The 20425-nt window shown below is 45.8% G+C and overlaps 1 protein-coding gene across 7 annotated transcripts in view; it reads right to left on the bottom strand.

Annotated features, from left to right (window-relative positions):
- Window positions 1-20425, bottom strand: part of LOC147106243 (suppressor of tumorigenicity 7 protein homolog) — a 273711-nt gene that overhangs the window by 84814 nt on the left and 168472 nt on the right. For 6 of the 7 annotated variants that reach the window (XM_086009182.1, XM_086009177.1, XM_086009175.1 and 3 more), the window contains exon 2: window positions 6988-7070. In XM_086009182.1, the coding sequence (XP_085865308.1) occupies window positions 6988-7070 (83 nt within the window). The remainder of the gene's footprint in view (window positions 1-6987; window positions 7071-20425) is intronic. The other variant, XM_086009178.1, reaches the window with a different exon arrangement.

The following is a 20425-nucleotide window of genomic DNA, read 5'->3' as shown; positions in this document are numbered from 1 at the left end:
TCTCACCATTGACAGATCGCTTCTATCATCTCAGAACTTCAACTGCCATCTATTCCAGCACGGTGGCATAGTGGTTAGCACTGTTGCCTCACAGCGCCAGGGACCCGGGTTCGAATCCGGCCTCGGGCGACTGTCTGTGTGGAGTTTGCACATTCTCCCCGTGTTTGCGTGGGTTTACTCCGGGTGCTCCGGTTTCCTCCCACAGTCCAAAGATGTGCGGGTTAGGTTGATTGGCTATGATAAATTGACCCTTAGTGTTAGCGGGATTAAATACGTGGGGTTACGGGGATAGGGTGGGATATGTGTTGGTGTAGGGGTTACGGGGATCGGGTGGGATATGTGTCGGTGCAGGCTCGATGGGCCGAAATGGCCTCTATCTGCACTGTGTGGTTTCTGTGATTTCTGTGAACATCGGTGCCCTTGAAAAAATCTCACCTAGATCCTCTGACTCCCTCCATGATCAGCCCCAACACCAACATCACCAGGCACACCAACATCAATACCAACTTTCTCCGCTATCACCTGATGCTGCACAGGACACAGGGCATCAGCACCCGACCACATTGCTGCCCGGGAGGCCAGCAATGGCATCACCATGGCCAGATTTACTTCACTTGACGCTGTACACCCTGGCTGCCATGTGCCAGGTTGACACCACCCCACACCAGCACCATAAAGCATCCCTGCAATGCCCAAGCCATTCCTTTCACACTCATCACAATTGGCGGGGGTGGGGGAAGAGTTATGTCTCAACAATCACTGGAACTCACTAAGACACTTCCAAAGGTGAGCACAGATCTGTCCAATAAGGTAAAGTGTTGAAAATATAGATTTCAATGTTTGATAACAAATTAAGAGAAACTTCACATGAACATTGGCTAAATGTCTCAAGTGCCTATCCTTGTGTGTTGTTAGTTGGTATGCTTGCAGTAGGATGAGGGTGAGTGTGAGGGGTGGCTAGTGAGATGGGGAAGTGATAATGTAGATAGAGAGGGATGGGTGGAGGTGCAAGGTAAGTTGGTGTGAGTAAGGAAGTGCAGGAGTAGGGTAGGGAAGGCAGCGTGATGTGGATGTGATGAGTGGCACAGCAGGATGAGGTTGAGTGTGGCTTTGTACTAACGTTTCATGATCTACTGAGATCATTGAAAGGTTTGTGCCACTGCAGCCTGGTCCTCCTGACCACATCCCTGCTTGTGCCCTCCTGTGCAATGTGCAACCAGGCTGCGTTGGTCTCCTGGGGAGGTCTCTTCCGCCCACGGGAAGGGAAAAGGACCTCCTTGCATGCTGTGACTCCCTCCATAAGCATATGGAGGGAGTCATAGGAGAGCCTGGGTGCAGCCGTGCACCTTTGTGCAGTGCCTGTCAGTGTTTGCAGCACCTCAATCCTGTAGAATAGTGACTGCAGAACTGTCAAAATCAATTTGGACATGGCCCCTTTAAGGAAACCTGCTGTTGACGCATCATCAAATGATGTCATCAGGCCCGCTTTCTATTAATTGGCCGGGAACCTCGCACGGCAGGCTTTTTAAAGAAAAGCCAAGTCCAATTAAAGAAAAATCGCTTGGAGAGTGTGGTGTGGAGATGCCGGAGTTGGACTGGGGTGGACAAATGTAAGAAGTCACACAACACCAGGTTATAGTCCAACAGCTTTATTTGAAATCACAAGCTTTCGGAGCGCTGCTCCTTCGTCACCTGACGAAGGAGCAGCGCTCCGAAAGCTTGTGATTTCAAATAAAGCTGTTGGACTATAACCTGGTGTTGTGTGACTTCTTACATTTGGAGAGTGTGGGCTGCAGTAGGCAGCCGGCTGGGACCACGAGACCGACCCCACCCGCCCCGAACCCGCCTCGGTCGGCAAAATCGCGGCCTCTGTTACTGAGGCAGCTTGACGTCATCTAGGGGCTGCCAATTCTCTAATGCAACTGTGGAGGTGCTCATGAATCAGCCATGATCTTACTGAATGGCGGAGCAGGCTCGGGGGGCCATATGGCCTACACCGGCTCCTAATTCTTATATTCTTATGTGAGGCAAGTGAGGAACAAGGAGGAGGTCCTCTTTCTGTTCAATGGGCAACAGGTGCCCTGGAAAATTAGCCAGCAGCAATGGAGAGAGGTGGCTCAGCATAGTTCCAAGGACCAAGGCAGTACGGTGGCATTGTGGTTAGCACTGTTGCCTCACAGCACCAAGGACCCGGGTTCGAATCCGGCCTCGGGTGACTGTCTGTGTGGAGTTTGCACATTCTCCGTGGGTTTGCTCCGGTTTCCTCCCGCAGTCCAAAGATGTGCAGGTTAGGTTGATTGGCTATGATAAATTGACCCTTAGTGTTGGGGGGATTAAATACATGGGGTTACGGGGATAGGGTGGGATATGTGTTGGTGTAGGGGTTACAGGGATCGGGTGGGATATGTGTCGGTGCAGGCTCGATGGGCCGAAATGGCCTCTATCTGCACTGTGGGGTTTCTGTGATTCTGTGTGACCTGCCACCGTGCAGGAAAAAATTTAATGACCTTAGCAGCATTGCCAAGGTAACACTCCCCTTTACATCTCTCAATCTGTGTACAGCTCTAAACCACCAGACTTTAGCCCAGCAATATCAATCCTATCCTCTCCTTCAATCACAAAGGGACAGTTCACTACACTGTTCTGCTTCCACTCGCACACTCAAAACCTGCTACTTCCCTCACAACTAGTTTCCCCTCTTGGCCATATTTACTGGTTCTTCCTCAGCATGCACACTATGCTAAGCTGCCTCACGTATCTTCAAAACCCTTCAACAGGGCACAGATTACACACTGCCACTGTCAGAGAAGATCATCTAATGACATTTTCATTTTCATCTTTAAGGTATCGCTACTATGATAGATTTGTTTACTGCAGTAGTTCTATATATATCCACAATATTTTAGTTCAAGCTTTAAATATTAAATGGTACAACGACAGCAGGAAAAGCCAACCACTAGGATATTATCCTACCTAGCCTGCACTGAGATGTGGATGATCTCAACAGTCAGATACAGCTACAAAATTCAGCATTGGTCAACTCCAGATCAGAGATATTGGCAATTCCTTCCAGCCTTTCTTAGAATGGTGCTGTTTGCAATGTACCTCTCTTTGCCCCAGTCCGTTTCCCTTTAAATGTTAGTGGGCTTTGGTCAGTTTTCATTTGGCACGACTCTGCCCCGGCCAATATTTATCCCTCAACCAACTCTACTAAAACGGGTTATCTGGTCATTTACCTCACTGACGTTTGTAGGTCCTACCTGTGCACAAATTGGCTGCTGCATTTCCCTACATTACAACAGTGACCACACTTCAGGAGTATGTTATTGGCTGTGAAGCGTTTTGAGACGTCCTGAGGTCGTGAAAGGCTATATATAAATGCAAGTATGGTCTTTCTTACTGGTGGAAGAATGGCCAAAACGAGAATTCTAATACTCCATCAAATAAAAATGTCACTTAAAAATAATTTATTTCTTCTCCATCTTTGAATAGATCAGCATTCCTAACATCCTTGCAGCATGGGCATTCATATGGTGGGTAATGGCACAACAACAGAGGCAGTGGGGTAGAATTTCAATGGGGGTTCTCCCAATCTCTCACTATAACTTCAGCAGAAACCCTGGAGAAACAGTGCAAACAGTGGTTTATGCTATTGCTCATGGACTTCTGCCAAAGTTCTGGCAGGGGATCGGGAGAACCCCCATGGAAATTCTACCCAACTAGATTTACCCATTGTGTTTGAAACACCCGATCGGGGATGGAAGGAGGAGCGACTGGCTAGGAATGATTCTTTAATAAGATATTAAAGTTGTACTATCTTGGTGAAAAAATGTTTAGTAAATCTCTTTTTAGTTTGTGAGTGTGTGCGCGCATGTGTGTGAGGTGGAGATTTTTGGTGCCATGCCATAATATGCTTAATACATCTAATAGTAAACACCACACTTCCACCTAACATAAATAATCCATGGTGTCGCCAGAGGGGAGGGAGCATTTACACTGTGACCATATCACTGGATCTCAGAACAGAATGTGATTTTGTAATAAAACAGACATTTCAAAATCACTTTACACCAAAAAGATTCATGAGCAATTTCTTGACAGATCCTGCATAAATCAAAGAACACCCAGTAGTGTAGTAGCGGTGAATTACATAAAGCAAAGCACTCACAATATCATCCACATGACATACAAACCCGTGGAGAACACAAGTTACGAAGCTTGTCAGATGACACTGTATTATCTTTAATCCATGAAGCTTTTACCTCATTAGTGATGGATGTGACATGCTCCCAGTACTCTACCTTCCCAGGTCAAATAAATATTGCGCCTATCCTTCACCACTTCCTGTACATTACTGCCTGGCAGCCCACTTTACCACCTCTGAATACAGAGGAATGTAGAGTGAGCTTATCCACTCACCCACTACCTATCCCAACAAATGTCTTTACGTTTAAAAATATTAAACCAAAAGAAAAGGCTTTGCACAAAAACGAGTCTTCAGCAGATATATTGCTCACCCCACGCTTAATGCAGTGAGGTGTATGTTTAGTGGAGAGTTGGCTACTGACTCTCCAAAATAACAGAAAAGCTCTTAAATCCAAAAGACAAATCATTTGTTGTTTCAAGTTATCTTTGTGCAAATCGTTTCCAAATTAATAGAAAAAACAAGCACTGGAATGCCACAGCTTCACATTCCCGCCAACTTCCTAAAACACATCTAAACAGGATTTCACAAGTGATGGTATCGCAGACCTACAGGACAAACTCAATGAGAAATAAAACCAGAGAGAAGCAGGTAAATGCAGCACCAACACATCAATACTACCACTGCCAGACCATAAACACTACTCTTTCACTACAGGGGGACCAGACTGTGACAAGCTAGAGAATGACCAGTACAAATAAACCAACACACCAGCCAGCTAACAAAACCCAAGCAGAGCAGCACAAGAAGCCTGTGTCCTGCTCCAGAGATGACAATAAAGCCAGTGTCCTACTCCAGAGCTGGTAATAAGACGTATATTTGAACTTTGTAGGGAATTAAGACACATGGTTAATTAGTAAGCAGGCTACTATACTAACTGCAGCATGGCATCGGGAACATCTGATATAGCTGATTACAGGAAGGCTGGCTCAGTGCAGTAAAATAGCATATATCCCTGGTAATTGTGCCAATAACCCCTTCCCTCTCCACTATCTAGATTGGCAGAAGTTAACAATAATATATAGCATCATAACACAGCCTTCAGCAGTCTCAGCTCCAGTCTAGGCAGAAGGCTTCATAACCCATTAAAGGCGACCTCAATTTCCGTCAAGGAGACAGTATAATCTCAGATGAACTGCTGCACTGTTTGGAAATACATAAAAATGTTACATCATCATGCTTCAATAAGCTGAGGGTGGAGTGCCCTGAAATCAGCAGCAGATGTGTAAAGGGAGTACAGATAGTATAATAGTGTGCTAGTAAAATAGTGTGCTCATAGTCCTTCTGTAAACTGTACTAAATGAAAGAAGTACTTTCCACTGCTGTGACTTCTCCCCTTCAAATTATTATTCATCCTTAAGATGTTTACATTTTATTTTAGTGACTTGTAAAAGGAGGAGGGGGTTCATCCAGTGGCACAGCAGAGAACACACAGAACTCACTCCCGAGTGTCAGCCGTGCCCCAGTGGGGAGCACTCTCGCCTCTGAGTCAGAAAGTTGTCAGTTCAAGTCCTACTCCAGAGAATTGAGTACCAAAATCTAGGCTGACACTCCAGGGAGTGCTGCACTGTCGGTGGTGCAGTCTTTTGGATGATACGTTAAACCGAGGCCCCGTCTGCTCTCTCAGGTGGATATAAAAGATCCTATGGCACGATTTTGAAGAAGAGCAGGGGAGTTTTCCCCAGTGTCCTGGCCAATATTTATCCCTCAGTCAACATCACTAAAACAGATTATCTGGTCATTATCACATTGCTTTTTGTGGGAGCTTGCTGTGCGCAAATTGGCTGCCACATTTCCGACATTACAACAGTGACTACACTCCAAAAGTACTTCATTGGCTGTAAAGCGCTTTGGGGCTTCCTGAGGCTGTGAAAGGTGCTATAAAAATACAAGTCTTTCTTGCTTTTCAATTGGGAAAGAAGGCAGGCAGCTCCAGGGCTCGAATCCAGGGACCGTGCAGTTCCAGTCAACAGGCAGCTCCAGGGCTCGAATCCAGGGACCGTGCAGTTCCAGTCAACAGGCGGCTCCAGGGCTCGAATCCAGGGACCGTGCAGTTCCAGTCAACAGGCAGCTCCAGGGCTCGAATCCAGGGACCGTGCAGTTCCAGTCAACAGGCAGCTCCAGGGCTCGAATCCAGGGACCGTGCAGTTCCAGTCAACAGGCGGCTCCAGGGCTCGAATCCAGGGACCGTGCAGTTCCAGTCAACAGGCGGCTCCAGGGCTCGAATCCAGGGACCGTGCAGTTCCAGTCAACAGGCAGCTCCAGGGCTTGAATCCAGGGACCGTGCAGTTCCAGTCAACAGGCAGCTCCAGGGCTCGAATCCAGGGACCGTGCAGTTCCAGTCAACAGGCAGCTCCAGGGCTCGAATCCAGGGACCGTGCAGTTCCAGTCAACAAGCAGCTCCAAGAATCCTACCTGGAAACCTTGAGTTGAGTGACAGGCAGCCCCGGAACAGAAGGTCAGCAACATGCAGCTCTGTGACTGGTACCCAGGGACCTTTTTGATTTCAGCAGCAGTAGGTATTCCTGGAACTGCAACCTGGAAACCTTCTCGATTCCAGTGACATGCAACCCCACATGTTTACCAACAGAGTCCATTGGAGCACGAGTGTCAAAACGCTGGCAGAAAAATTAAGAAACTACAACCGGTGGAAAAACTGAAAAGGTTCAGGGTGCTGGACAGGCTCAACAGCTCCTTCCACTGCAGCCTGGATAATCAGCCATCTGACTATGCAACAATTACTTATGCCTGCATTATTAGCCGTAACAATGATATTTACTCACCAGAATAAGCCCGGAGATCAAAGATGATGTGCCTGTCAGAGCAACGTAGAATTTGGGGGTTAATGTATTCAAAAACATACTCACTGCAAAAGAAAGAAGAGAAACATGCATTAACATTCATCTTCAGAGGCAGAAGCACAGTTCCACAGGATTTTAGTAAAACTGATAAAGTGTCTTGTACTACAATTATATCCAACTTCATATAATCATCATTGTATAGAATATGTATTACAGATTTCATTTTATTTTCTTGCAATTTACAGTCATGAACACTCGTTAGAACACAGTACTTGTCTCAGAGTTTAACTGCTGGGTATGGTAGTGTACTGGTTCTGTTACTGGACTAGTTAAACCAGAGGCCTGGGTGAATAATCCAGAGAGAACCCGAGTTCAAATCCCACGTTTGAGAATTTGAATTTAGTAAAAAAAAAACACCCGGAAATAAAAACTAGTCTCAGTAACCATGAAGCTGCCGGACTGTTGTGAAAACCCAACTGGTTCACTAATTCCTTATATGTGGCTGGCTGACTCTTAACTGCCCCTGAAGTGGCCTAGCAAACCACTCCGAGGTATTAAACTGCTGTGGTTCAAGAAGAAGGCCCACTCCCACCTTCTCAGGGCAACTAAGGATGGGCAGTAAATGCTAGCGACACCCACATCTCGAGAATATTTAAAAACAAATATTCAGCCTTATTTTCAACTTTCTTCATTGGCTCACTATGTGCACGAGAGGAGCAGACACAGAAAGTTGGTGTAGAGAGGTTTCCAAACAACTCATTTGATACACAAAAGTGCAAAAGCACAGAGTGTGATCATTTGTCGTCGTATTTATTTATCATGAGCCTTAAGATTTGTATAGTTTATTAAGCAGTGCCTGTTAATTATTTTTATATTAAACACATTGCATAAACAGAATTTGGCCAGATGGACTGAAATGGCCTCATCTGGCCCTATACATTCCAACGTTTCTGTAATCAGCCACACAGCCAGGCACACAGTTTACTCCACTCATGAGTTAGCACATCTTCTTTACTCGAGAAATACATTCTATCATTCTCTGTTGAGTACCCACCACGTTTACTTCCGACTGCCACAGACTCTGAATGCTTACCTAGTACAAGAGCAAAGCCAAAGACCGCTTACTGACTGACCGTGCATTGGTGTTGCCATTTTGCTAAAGATGTGCAGCTAAACAACATTTGCCTTTTAAAATGCACTCAAGTGTAAACTCTGGTCAGAACTTTACAAAGTTAGAAGGGCCATTTCGTGTCAGGAACTCCTGGCTTGCAAGCCAGAAATTACTGAATGCAAACCCGTGAATAATTACTTGGGCAACAAACAAATGTCACCAGACAGGTTGCGACCCCCATTATAGTTGCACCAAAATCGATCAATTTCAAAAGATGTAACCTTGATGCACCGACAATGCCTTTGAAATATTCCAAGGTGTTGACCACTCACAAAGTAACGAGTGTTCAACAAGGCTGATTCAAATGCATTAAATATAGTTCTGAAGTATAACCTTCAGCAAGGTTCTTTTTGTTGTTCTCAGATGTCGAATGCAAGCTGCAAACTGTATTACTAAGCAATTTACAAATGGCACAAAGACCTTCTGCTTCTTTGCTGTTATTGATTGGTTCATATTCACAGAACCACATCCTCAATGTAGATTCCGGTCACTGGTTCTCGTTTACCATTATAAGGACTGGATGCCAACTTACTTGAGCCCTTATAACAAGCTGGATCAGAAATGCCCTGGATTGATAAATATACACTTTTCTTGCTGGAGTACAGTTCCATGAATGTTGGTGGCCCTCTGACATCTCACCCAAATGGCTATTTTCTTTGCGTGAGCCTAGGTAGTGGCCGTCTGCAAGCTACTTGACGTCACATTCAAGACCAATCCTATCCTCACTTGACATCCAGACAGAAAGCCCTGCATTGGTCACTGAATCGTGCTAAGGAGCAGGAAGCCTCGCCGAATTTTCCTCTTCCTAGTGCAGGGGCTGAGGCCAATTGTAACATCCCAACTAATATCATATTATAGATTCGCTAACATATCAGTGGTTGTGAAACCAGACATGGGCCTTTCTGGTCTGCATGGTTTAATAATACACTGTGTTGTATATTTAGCTTTTGGCTATCGGAGAGCAGTCACAAACTGACTTAGACTTTCACATAAAAGGACACAGAAATTGAATACAAAATAGTCTTTCCAGGCAATAGCTGCAAATCCAGACAATATGTTCTGAACCGATTCATCAATAGTGAGTGCATTCTGCTCAAAGGTATAGATCTTACCAATTTACTGGGCGGGCTCAACAAGGTCAATCAAGCGAAAATCACGTGGGTTGGCCACAACTCGATGGAGGCGGGACTACAATCCCGAAAGTTGTAGTCCCGCCTCCTACACGCCTCCAGTTTCAAAATCCAGCCCTTTGTGTTAAATGCTCCTTAGATGGTGCACCGGCTCCATAACCACTCCATCATAAATTCTGCCTACTTCCACTTCCGTAACATCGCTCATCTCTGCCCCTGCCTCTACTCATCTGCTGTTGAAACCCTCATCCATACTTTTGTTACTGCCAGACACGACTATTTCAATGCTCTCCTGGCCATCCTCCCATCTACCACCCTCTATAAATTTGAGGTAATCCAAAACTCTGCTGCCCGTATCCGAATGCAGACTTCTTGAAATACCATTTCAAAACTAGCAACATTTTGGAGAGCTGAAGAAAGTTGGCCATGGTCGAGGTACCAGCCACATTGACACATCTACAACATGTGTCTGGACAAATCAATTACCCTGTCAGGGCAAACTAATTGTGTTTAGTTTCTCCCTCACAAATGCGTGTTGCAGCAGCTCCTGGTTCAGCTTCTCCCTGCCAGTTGCTGGCCACAGCCACAGCCCTGTGCCTCCCCCTGCCCACCTCGGACCCAGTAGATGACAGCTGCCATCTTGTTGTGTGCACTGAGCTTTCAAAAAGGTAAAAGGTACAAATTGAGTAAATTAATGAAGGAGCCTAAAAGGTAATACTTGCATCTGTTTAATATGATTTTAAAGTTTAAGATTTGAAAAGTGAACTTTTAAAAGCAAAATCTTAACATTCAGTTCAAAGATTCTATTTGGCAATGCACTGTAGATCAAATTTCTGCAACAAATTTAAAATTGCTACCACCTCACTGCCAACACAAGGGGGCACTAATAATCTAATCTGAATGGGGCAAAATAATTCTCAGACCATTCCTTCTAGGCAATTCACCTTAGTAAGGCATCTCTCAAAAATGTGACAGATGCCAAAAAATTACACATCTGTTAAACACTGACAACACTCTGAATGCAGCTAATATACTGGACAGTCCAAGTGCAGGCCTTCCCGTTTCAACAAAAAATAGCCAACTGTTCACATTAATTTCTACTGCAGCCTGATTATGTAAATTCTTATAGATTCAGAGTAACATCCAGTTATGTGCTCAGTTCTGTACTATATACCCTTAGGCCTAGCACTTTAAATGCTAGTCTACCTCCTAAAGAGGCTAGCCAGTGTAAATGCCGTAGTCTAAATCCTTCAAGCAGACCTCAGCTAGTAGGCCTCAGCTAACCAATTGTTGTAAATTAAGAACAATATTTTCCAACTTAGTTTCAGTATTGCAGCAGACCTCTTGTCCACTTGTCTGTACATTTACACGAGCTACAAACTGCACTGATATTATATTCCTCATTCACAAAAGTTTTTTATAAATTTAAACAAAGACTATGACGGCTTTCTTCATGGAAAATATATTATGAAATACTTGAACTGCCTTTGTAGCCTCATATTAATTCTGTCAGTTAATATCTATTAATTCTGTCAGTTAATATCTATCTAAGTACCTGCCACACTCTTACTTTTTGATATCAAAATGCTTCTAATTGAATTAGTTCATGATTTCATAGTCTTTCTCTTTGATGAATTGGGCAAGATAATAGGAGATTAGTAACATAAATGTTAATACAATTTGGACCACTTGATATAAGATGGTTCAAGTAAGCCAAATTCAAGCAGCTAATGCTCTCCAAAATATAGATAGTAGGTTCCCAGATGGCTCTTTCACGAGGAGTTAAGATGAAGAGGTTAAGGATTCAACTGAGGCGCTTTGATTAATATTCCTTGTAAGTTTACCGATCCTGTGTTCTTACATAGGGGGAGTGCAATGGGAGCAAGGAAGCGTGAGTAATGGGACGGGAGCTGCTGAGGGCTGCAGGCCACATCTTACCCAGCATCCCCACAGGAACACAGCCATTGGCAGCTCCTTTCCCTGTCATACACCATCACTTCCTTCACTATCTGCAACCCAAAAGAACAGAAAAAACATACAGAGAAACAGAAAAGGACAGAGAGAAAAATAAAAAGAGTGAAGCAGAAAGGAAGAGAGAGAGAGAGAAGCAAAAGTTCAGAGAAAGAGAAAGAAAGAGCAACACAAAGAAAACAGACAGGTAAGAGAGACGCAATAGTCCTAACTTATTGTGACTAACCAGTGATATATTGTGTGTCATTCCACAAAGTAAATATGAACATTAAACTTGATAAGAGTGAATGCTGCTTTTCCCTTTGTGATTTACACTATGGACAGCTGTTAGCAGAAGTTTGCATGAGTAAGATTATCATTTACGATTGCTGAGCTACTTCATACTGTACATATTCATTCAAAGTAAGTGAGCAGTTTAAAAATGATTTTTAACTCAACCAGAAATCTGTATCTCATATTTCCTCACTGCAAAACAGATGGCAAAGACATTATCCAATGAATTTCATTTCTCATAGTTGAGATGTGATTTCCACAAGCTAAGCTCTTGCTGGTTACAAAATCATGTGAACCTTTCGATCACTGCAACTCACGTGGAGTTATGTGCTACTGTACTGCACAGATTAAAAACAGCTGCAGCATTTAGCCTGTTGCTTCTGAGTCCAAGGTTAGATACTTCTTTACACCGTACACAATCTTCTCTGGTCAATGACTAATTATTTGGGCATATCACCGGTCAGATGAGAACTTTGACATGAAGAGAGCCCTGCAGGCATCCACATCGAAGATCCCTCCAGATTGGTGTTGACCTTGAGGCCAACCAAGAACCACTTGGACCCATGCACTTGTGCGGGACCTATAAAAGCTCAACTTAGGCTTCCACAGTGCATGGCACTACATGCAAGACAGATAAGACCAGTAACGTCGCACCCTCACCACCACACTCCTACTGGTGGAATAGGAGATCGTAACAGTGGTAGTAGCAGTAGTAGGTTAAGATTCGATTACAATTACATTTACTTCTCCAGTTGGGAGGACAAGGCAGGTTGAGAAATGAGCGTTTGTCTGTCAGTTCTCAATGCCTCTCACAAATAGCTGAAACGATATATGGTTTCTGGGCAGAGAACCAAGCTTCTTTTTACCATCTTTCTCACCATACCATTGCACTCTTCAATAATGACTGAAAAAAATCAACTAAATTCAACTAAAATGCTACCTCTCCACAGATTTCGACATGACCACTACTTATAGTCATAGGCCTAGAAATTCAGTGGGCTGCGCCACCAGTTAGCGCCCAAAGAGGGCACTCAGTGGCTTTAGCGCCACTGGCCACGCCTCCCGCGATATTTAGCGGGGCGCTAATGGCGGCGTTAGCTTGTAGCGCTGCGCCGCCACCGATGACGTCATTGGTGTGCGCAGCGCCCCGCTCCCGCCCCGATCGCGATATTTGGTCGCGCCCGCCTCTGTAACGCCGGTCGCAAATCGCAACCGGTTCACAGGGCCTACCTGTGGCGGTAGTGGCGCAAATTAAGGTGGAGGTGCGGGGCGGCCATTTTTCCCGTGGTCGCCTGCCAGCACCTCCTCGCGCCGCCCTCCCCGGCCTCCTGATCCACCCCCCGGGCAGTGTCGGCTGTGTCCCAAAAGCCCGGCACTTCTCCTCGGTGTCGAGCTCTTTTGCTGGCACTCGCGATCGGTGATCGCGCTGGTGCAGGCCCCTCCCCCTTAAGAAGAGGAGGAAGGCCTGCAGTACAGCAGCGTGCCGTGCCACAGCATGTGGCGCTGTGGCATGTAGCGCGGCGATATTCAGTTTGAGCGCCCCAAGCGGGACGCGGGGAGCCTCGAGCAGCGCCCCGAGTCCCTCTTGGGGCGCTCCCACTGAATATCGGGAGGGCGCAAGCGGCTCTGGCCGGAGCGCAAATTCCGGCGCCCAGGCGAGCTTGGCGCCCCAAACGCGGCGCCACCGAATTTTTAGCCCATAGAGTCAAAGGCCTAGAAATTGGGTATAGCCCCGCTTGGGGCGTTAGAATTGGCGCAGCGCAAAGTTTATAGCCAGACGCAACTTATTGCCACCTGGCGCGATATTGGGTTGCATCGCCCCTAAAGGTGATTGAGGCGTGAATTCAGGCGTTACACGGGACTCCTAAGGCGCTAAACTTCCGGCGCAACCCAATATCGGAGCGGACGGGTGCAGCGCAGGTGCTCTCAATTACCGATGACCACGAGACTTCCAGGCGCCGGCTAGCTCTTAAAGGGGTGGGTCAGTCAGCTTCAGCATCCACACTCTGCGCCTTGCAGGCCTCAGAATCGGCGCAGGCCCTTCTCTGGCGCTAAAAACTTGGACCAGATGGAGAAGGTGAGACAGAGAGCAGAGCGCTTCACCAATGAGGCTCTGGAGCAATTGGTGGCCGCAGTGGAGCGCCGGCGAGATGTTCTCTACCCAGACAATGGCAGGAGGCCAAATCATAAGGACTACCGACGAGCTTGGAGGGATGTATGCCAGAGGGTCAACTCCAGCAGCATGGTGACCAGGAGCCCTGTCCAATGCAGAAAGAAATTCAACGACCTCACTCGGGTCGTGAGGGTGGGTGTTGTTTCTGCAAACTTCTGCATCCCTTCATTTGCACCTGACTTTATGGCTACAGGGTGGCCTGTGCCCCATTGGCCATCTGCCAGCAAGCACCCATGGCCCTTTCTGGGCACACACATGCACATTTGACTCAAGGCGTCATGTAAGGGCTCTTGCACCATGGGGGGCATGAGATGATCACTCAGGGCATCATGTAAGGGTCCTTCCACCATGGGGGGCATGAGATGATCACTCAGGGCATCAGGTAACATAACTTCCCCTCCTTTCCCCTGCTGTCCAAGCTGGCGAGGATTGGCAAAGACCAGCTTCGCACCGGTTGAGGACCTCCACAAGTGGTCACTCTCACGGATCTCGAGGAGAGAATCCACCAGATTCTTGGAGGACGTCTGAGTGGTCCTGTAACCACTGCAGCTGCCGACCCCATTGTCGACAGCGATGGTAAGGTTCTCACCTTTTACAACTGTCTCCTTCCACTTGTTCCCCCCGCCAGCATGCTTTCTCACTGTGGACCCATGTCATAGCCTTGCCGCAATCTGGCATCCCTTGCTGCCAAGCTGTCCTTTTGCTGAAGCCACTCTTCCACCTCCCTGCTTTCAGATGCTGCATCACCAGCTCGGGAGCCGGGCCCTCAAGCTGCCAGTGCCAGTGCCTCCGAAGGCTCAATGAGAAAATTACTGTCCATCATAAGGTCAGCAACTCTCTCCAGCAACGATCAGAATGGCCAGCCCAAATGGCTGCAGCTTTTATACTAGTGCTGTCCCCTTTAAATAGCGCCCCCCGAGTCCGAGAAGGGCCTGGGAACGCTCCATCCAACTGTCACTAATAGCGCCAGGCGGAAAGGTTGCGGGCGCCACCGAATATCCGGTCCGGGGTGCCAAAATGGCGTTGCACACTGAAATGATGTCATGATCTGCCTGCGCCCGTGGGCGCACGGCAAGAGTTAGCGCCGGCACTAAAAGGATACTCAATATGGGAGGTGGCGCTATATTCACTGCGCCCGCCCGAAAATTGGGCAACACCCCAATTCTCGGGCTCTTTAGGCACTAATCGCTGGCGCTACCAACCGAATTTCTAGGCCAAAGAGTTATACAGCGCAGAAAGAGGCCCTTTGGCCCATTGTGTCCGCGCCGGCCATCAAGCCCTATTTATTCTAATCCCATTTTCCAGCACTTGGTCCGTAGCCTTGTATGCTATGGCGTTTCAAGTGCTCATCTAAATGCGTCTTGAATGTTGCGAGGTTTCCTGCCTCTACCACCCTTTCAGGCAGTGAGTTCCAGATTTCAACCACTCTCTGGGTGAAAAAGTTTTTCCTCAAATCCCCTCTAAACCTCCTGCCCCTTACCTTGAAACTATGCCCCCTGGTTATTGACCCCTCTACTAAGGGGAAAAGTTCCTTTCTATCTACCCTATTTATGCCCCTCATAATTTTGTACACCTCAATCAGGTCCCCCCTCAGCCTTCTCTGCTCTAAGGAAAAAACCCCAGCCTGTCCAGTCTCTCTTCATAGCTGAAGCACTCCAGCCCAGGTAACATCCTGGTGAATCTCCTCTGCACCCTCTCCAATGCAATCACATCCCTCCTTTAGTGTGGTGACCAGAACTGCACACAGTATTCCAGCTGTGGCCTAACTAGCATTTTGTACAGCTCCATCATAACCTCCCTGCTTTTATATTCTATGCCTCGGCTAATGAAGGCAAGTATCCCATATGCCTTTTTAACCACCTTATCTACCTGTCCTGCTGCCTTCAGGGATCTATGTACATGCACACCAAGGTCCCTCTGATCCTCTGACCTTCCTAGGGTCCTACCATTCATTGTGTATTCCCTTGCCTTGTTAGTCCTCCCAAAATGCATCACCTCACACTTTTCAGGGTTAAATTCCATTTGCCACTATTCTGCCCATCTGACCAGCCCGTCTATATCGTCCTGTAGCCTGAGGCTTCCCTCCTCACTATTTACCACTCCACCAATTTTCGTGTCATCTGTGAACTTACTGATCATACCTCCTACATTCATATCTAAATCATTAATGTACACTACAAACAGCAAGGGACCCAGCACCGATCCCTGCGGTACACCACTGGACACAGGCTTCCAGTCACAAAAACAACCTTCGACCATCACCCTCTGCCTCCTGCCACTAAGCCAATTTTGGATCCAATGTGCCAAATTGCCCTGGATCCCATGGGCTCTTACCTTCTTGACCAGTCTCCCATGCGGGGCTTTGTCAAAAGCCTTACTGAAGTCCATGTAGGCTACATCAACTGCACTACCCTCATCCACACACCTAGTCACCCCCTCAAAAAATTCAATCAAATTGGTTAGACATGATCTCCCCGACAAAGCCATACTGACTATCCTTGATTAGTCCTTGCCTCTCCAAGTGGAGACTAATTCTGTCCCTCAGAATTTTTTCCAATAATTTCCCTACCACTGATGTTAGGCTCACTGGCCTGTAATTCTCTGGTTTATCCCTACTACCCTTCTTGAACAATGGTACTACGTTAGCTGTCCTCTAGTCCTCTGGCACCTCCCCTGTGGCCAGAGAGGATCTGAAAATTTGTGTCAGAGCCCCTGCAATCAGTATAAAATATGTAATTTTATAGTCAACATCTGTGGGCCAGCACGGCTCTCTTCATGTTTCCTTGCGCTTTTGTCCATTGGTCCATGTATCAATCTGATTAGGAGCAGGTGAAAGTGAATGGTGACAAAGTGGATTAAAGCATTGACCTCTCATCTGTGACCTTGATTTGATGCAAGTCTCTTCTCTTTTACATTCAGACTGGGGAACCAGTCCGTTCTAAGCTGGCTCCCCAGTGCTGTCAGACTGCTTGTCCAACATCAAGTCATGGATAAGCCACAAGTTCCTCCACGTGAACGTCAAAAAGACGGAAGCCATAGTTTTTGGGCCCGCCAATCCCTTGCCACTGACTCCATCCCCCTTACCAGCCACTCACTCAGGCGAACCAGACCATGCAAAACCTTGGCATCCTGTTTGACTCCTTACCGCATATTCTATTCAGCACCAAGACCATTTATTCCTCCACTTCAACTCGATTACTTCAATGATCACCCTTGCTAGCCTACCATCCTCCATACACTGCCTTTTACAAAACACAACTGTCTGTATCCTGTTTCAACCATTACTCCCATCCTCACTGATTTACATTGACTTCCTGTCCTTCAAAGAATTGAATTTAAAATCCACATCTACGTCTACAAATTCTTACATAGACTCACCCCACCTTATCTTTACAATCTCCTTGAGCCCTATATCTCCTCCTACATCCTCCATTCCTCAGATTCTGGCCATGTGTGCTTCTCCCCTTCCATTGTCCAACCATTGGGGGCAGAGCCTTCAGCTGTCTGAGACCCTCTCTCGAACTCCCTCCCTAAACTCTCCACCTTTCCACATTTAAAAACCTTCTTAAAATCCATCATTTTGACCAAGCTTTCAGGCATCCTTCCTAATCACTTGATTCATGACTCTACATCCATTTCCTTATCTACCTCCATTGAAAGCACCTTGAGACCTTTATCAACAACAACTTGTATTTATATAGCGCTTTTAATGTAGTAAAACGTCCCAAGGCGCTGCACAGGAGTATTTTAAGACAACAATTTTGACACCGATCCACATAAGGATAAATTAGGGCAGGTGACCAAAAGTTTGGTCAAAGAAGTAGGTTTAAAGGAGCGTCTTAAAGGATGAAAGAGAGGTAGAGAGGCAGGGAGGTTAGGGAGGGAATTCCAGAGCTTAGGGCCTAGGCAACAGAAGGCACGGCCACCAATGGTTGAGCGATTATAATCAGGGATGCTCAAAAGGGCAGAATTAGAGGAGCGCAGATATCTCGGGGGGGCTGAAGGAGATTACAGAAATAGGAAGGGGCGAAGCCATGGAGGGATTTGAAAACAACAATGAGAATTTAGAAATCGAGGCGCTGCTTAACCGGGAGCCAATGTAAGTCAGCAAGCACAGGGGTGATGGGCGAACGGGGCTTGGTGCGAGTTAGGACATGTTAAAGGTGCTTTATAATTCCAAGTTGTAGTTGTGATTTTGTATTAGGTGCACTGGACTCCACTGTTACACAGAGTAAGGCATCCCTTGTTCACCTTATCCAAACTAGCTTCCTTATTCCAATGACAGATTCATAGACCTACATTTTCATGGGTCTATGATGCGATTAGGATGAGAAAAATACACTTGTTTGCCCTGTAAAATACAGCTATGCGAGGGAGACCTGGTCTCCTTCTAACAGCTGCATCCAGGTAGTGTAAAAACACCCATGAGATGTCACAAGGATAGCTGGTATGGAAATTGAAAGTCACATTGATGGCATGAAGCTTCTAAGGCTGGAATTAATTCACATTTGTTGGAGCAGTGTACAGGGAGCTTTTCACTGCATCTTACTTTTGTTCTACTTAGTCTGAGAACTCTGGATGCCAATACTGGGTTAAAACTGAGGAAATATTCCATTCCTCAGTACTAACATGCCACACTTCGATGAGCACAAATTCATCTCCAGTGCTCCGGACAATATTTGTCCCTCAATCAACATCACAAAAATAGGTTACTTGGTCATTATCACATTGCTGTATGTGGGAGCTTACTGTGCATAATTGGCTGCCACTTTTCCTACATTACAACAGTGACTACATTTCAAAAGTATTTCTTTGGCTGTAAAGCGCTTTGCGACGTCCTGAGGTTGTGAAAGGCACTATATAAATGCAAGTCTTTCTTTCCTTCCCCCTCATCACCACGCCTCCTCCCACCCCACTCCCTAGTTTGAATGTCAGTGGGGGCCTGGAGTTAAACCTAGGTCCTATAACTAGGAGTTCAACTGCGACCAAGCTGCCCAGTTATTTTCGCTCTTCCCTTTCTCTTCCACCTGCCCACCCTACCAAGATGGAACAGTTTAATAGCCTGTTACTTTGAAACACGAGTGTCCACCTAGTAGGTTGGTTTAAAGTGCCCTCCATTGAATGCAAGCAAGCTCAAATGTCACAAAGATAGTCCAATGTTGTACTGGTACAGCTACTGGTCCAAATAAACATTGCTCAATTTGGTGGTCGACATTTATAGAAGCCCGTTTTTGTCAGTAAGTATTTGCTTTACAATACAGTAATCATCTGAATGATTCCCGTTAACTTTCTCTTAGCTATGGGCAGTCAATGGCAAGCCGCTCTGTCACAAATTAAGAAAATAGGAAGATCTTACATTTATGTGGTGCCTTTCACACGCTCAGGGCATCCCAAAGTACTTTACATCTAATTAATTACTTTTGAAGTGCAGTCACTCTTGTAATGTAGGAAAATGCAGCAGCCATTTGCAAACAGCAAGGTCCCACAAACAGCAATGTGATGAATGGCGAGTCAATTTGTTTTGATGGTTTTGTTCTAGGGAAAAATGTTGCCCAGAAGAGCAGGGGAGTTCCCCTGCTCGTCTTCAAATTGTGCAATGGATCTTCTGCATCCACCTAAACCGGCAGATGGAATCTTGGTTTAATATTTCATTGGAAAGACTGCATCTCCAACAATGCAGCAGTTCCTCAGTACTTTACTGAAACGGCAGCCTAGATTATATGGTCACATTTTTAAAGTAGGGCTTGAACCCTCAACCTGCTGACTCAGAGGAGAGTGTTAACACAAAACCAAGCCGACACCTAATAGTTACTTCTTAGAAAAAAAGGAGACAGGAAAGGTTACTGACAGGGCCACGTTTAAATACAAAAAAAAATTGCTGATCAAGTAGTTCTTTAAAAGGTTGTGCCAAGTGTTTGTGTGTGTGAGCACGCGGCGCATCTCATAAAGCAGTGGCAGTCCTAGCTTACTCAGAGAATACTACAAACTCTTAACATTTACCCTTCCTACACTGGTTTGATTTTATCCTTCCTACACTGGTTTGATTTTATCCTTCCTACACTGGTTTGATTTTATCCTTCCTACACTGGTTTCATAATATCCAGGATTATATACTCACACATCTGAAAATAAATTTATCGGGCACTCTTCACTTTAGAAGAATGCAAAAGAGGAATCCAACACACTGGTGCATGGAATTCTCCAGGATCAGACAGCTTTACTGCAGATTACAATTTGTGAGCAGCTCACCGCTCCTTTACAAAATGTTTAATGCAGCTTAACGAACAGGAACATTACCCAAGACAAGGAGAAGTCCTTAATTCAAGGATTTCACCAGTAGTATGCAGGTTGGTGCAGCATGTCCCTCTCGAGGTCCCTGAGGGAGGATGAGCAAAAATATTTAGTGTGATTTCTAATACGAACAAATCTGAGTTTTCTCCTGAGAGGTATATGATGTGGAGGAAGGGATGAATTCAGAGAAAGCTCCTTTGCAATATTTTGGATGTTAAAGCAGGTTGACTCTTATTCTTTGGCTATGTTAGAATCATCACATCAAACTCATTAAAAAAAAAATCGATGAAAAATGAAGCAACAAATTCTCAAAATATCTTCCTCTACGAAAAATATTATTCTCTTCATTCCTCTCCATGTATTCTGAACCCAGTCACCCATAGGAAACAAACCTCCTCTTTAAAACAAAAC

This window comes from Somniosus microcephalus, chromosome 16, assembly GCF_052327205.1.
Source record: "Somniosus microcephalus isolate GS21.2 chromosome 16, FLI_Smic_1.0, whole genome shotgun sequence".
Taxonomy (NCBI): Eukaryota; Metazoa; Chordata; class Chondrichthyes; order Squaliformes; family Somniosidae; genus Somniosus; species Somniosus microcephalus.
This window is presented reverse-complemented; position numbering and strand designations above follow the sequence as displayed.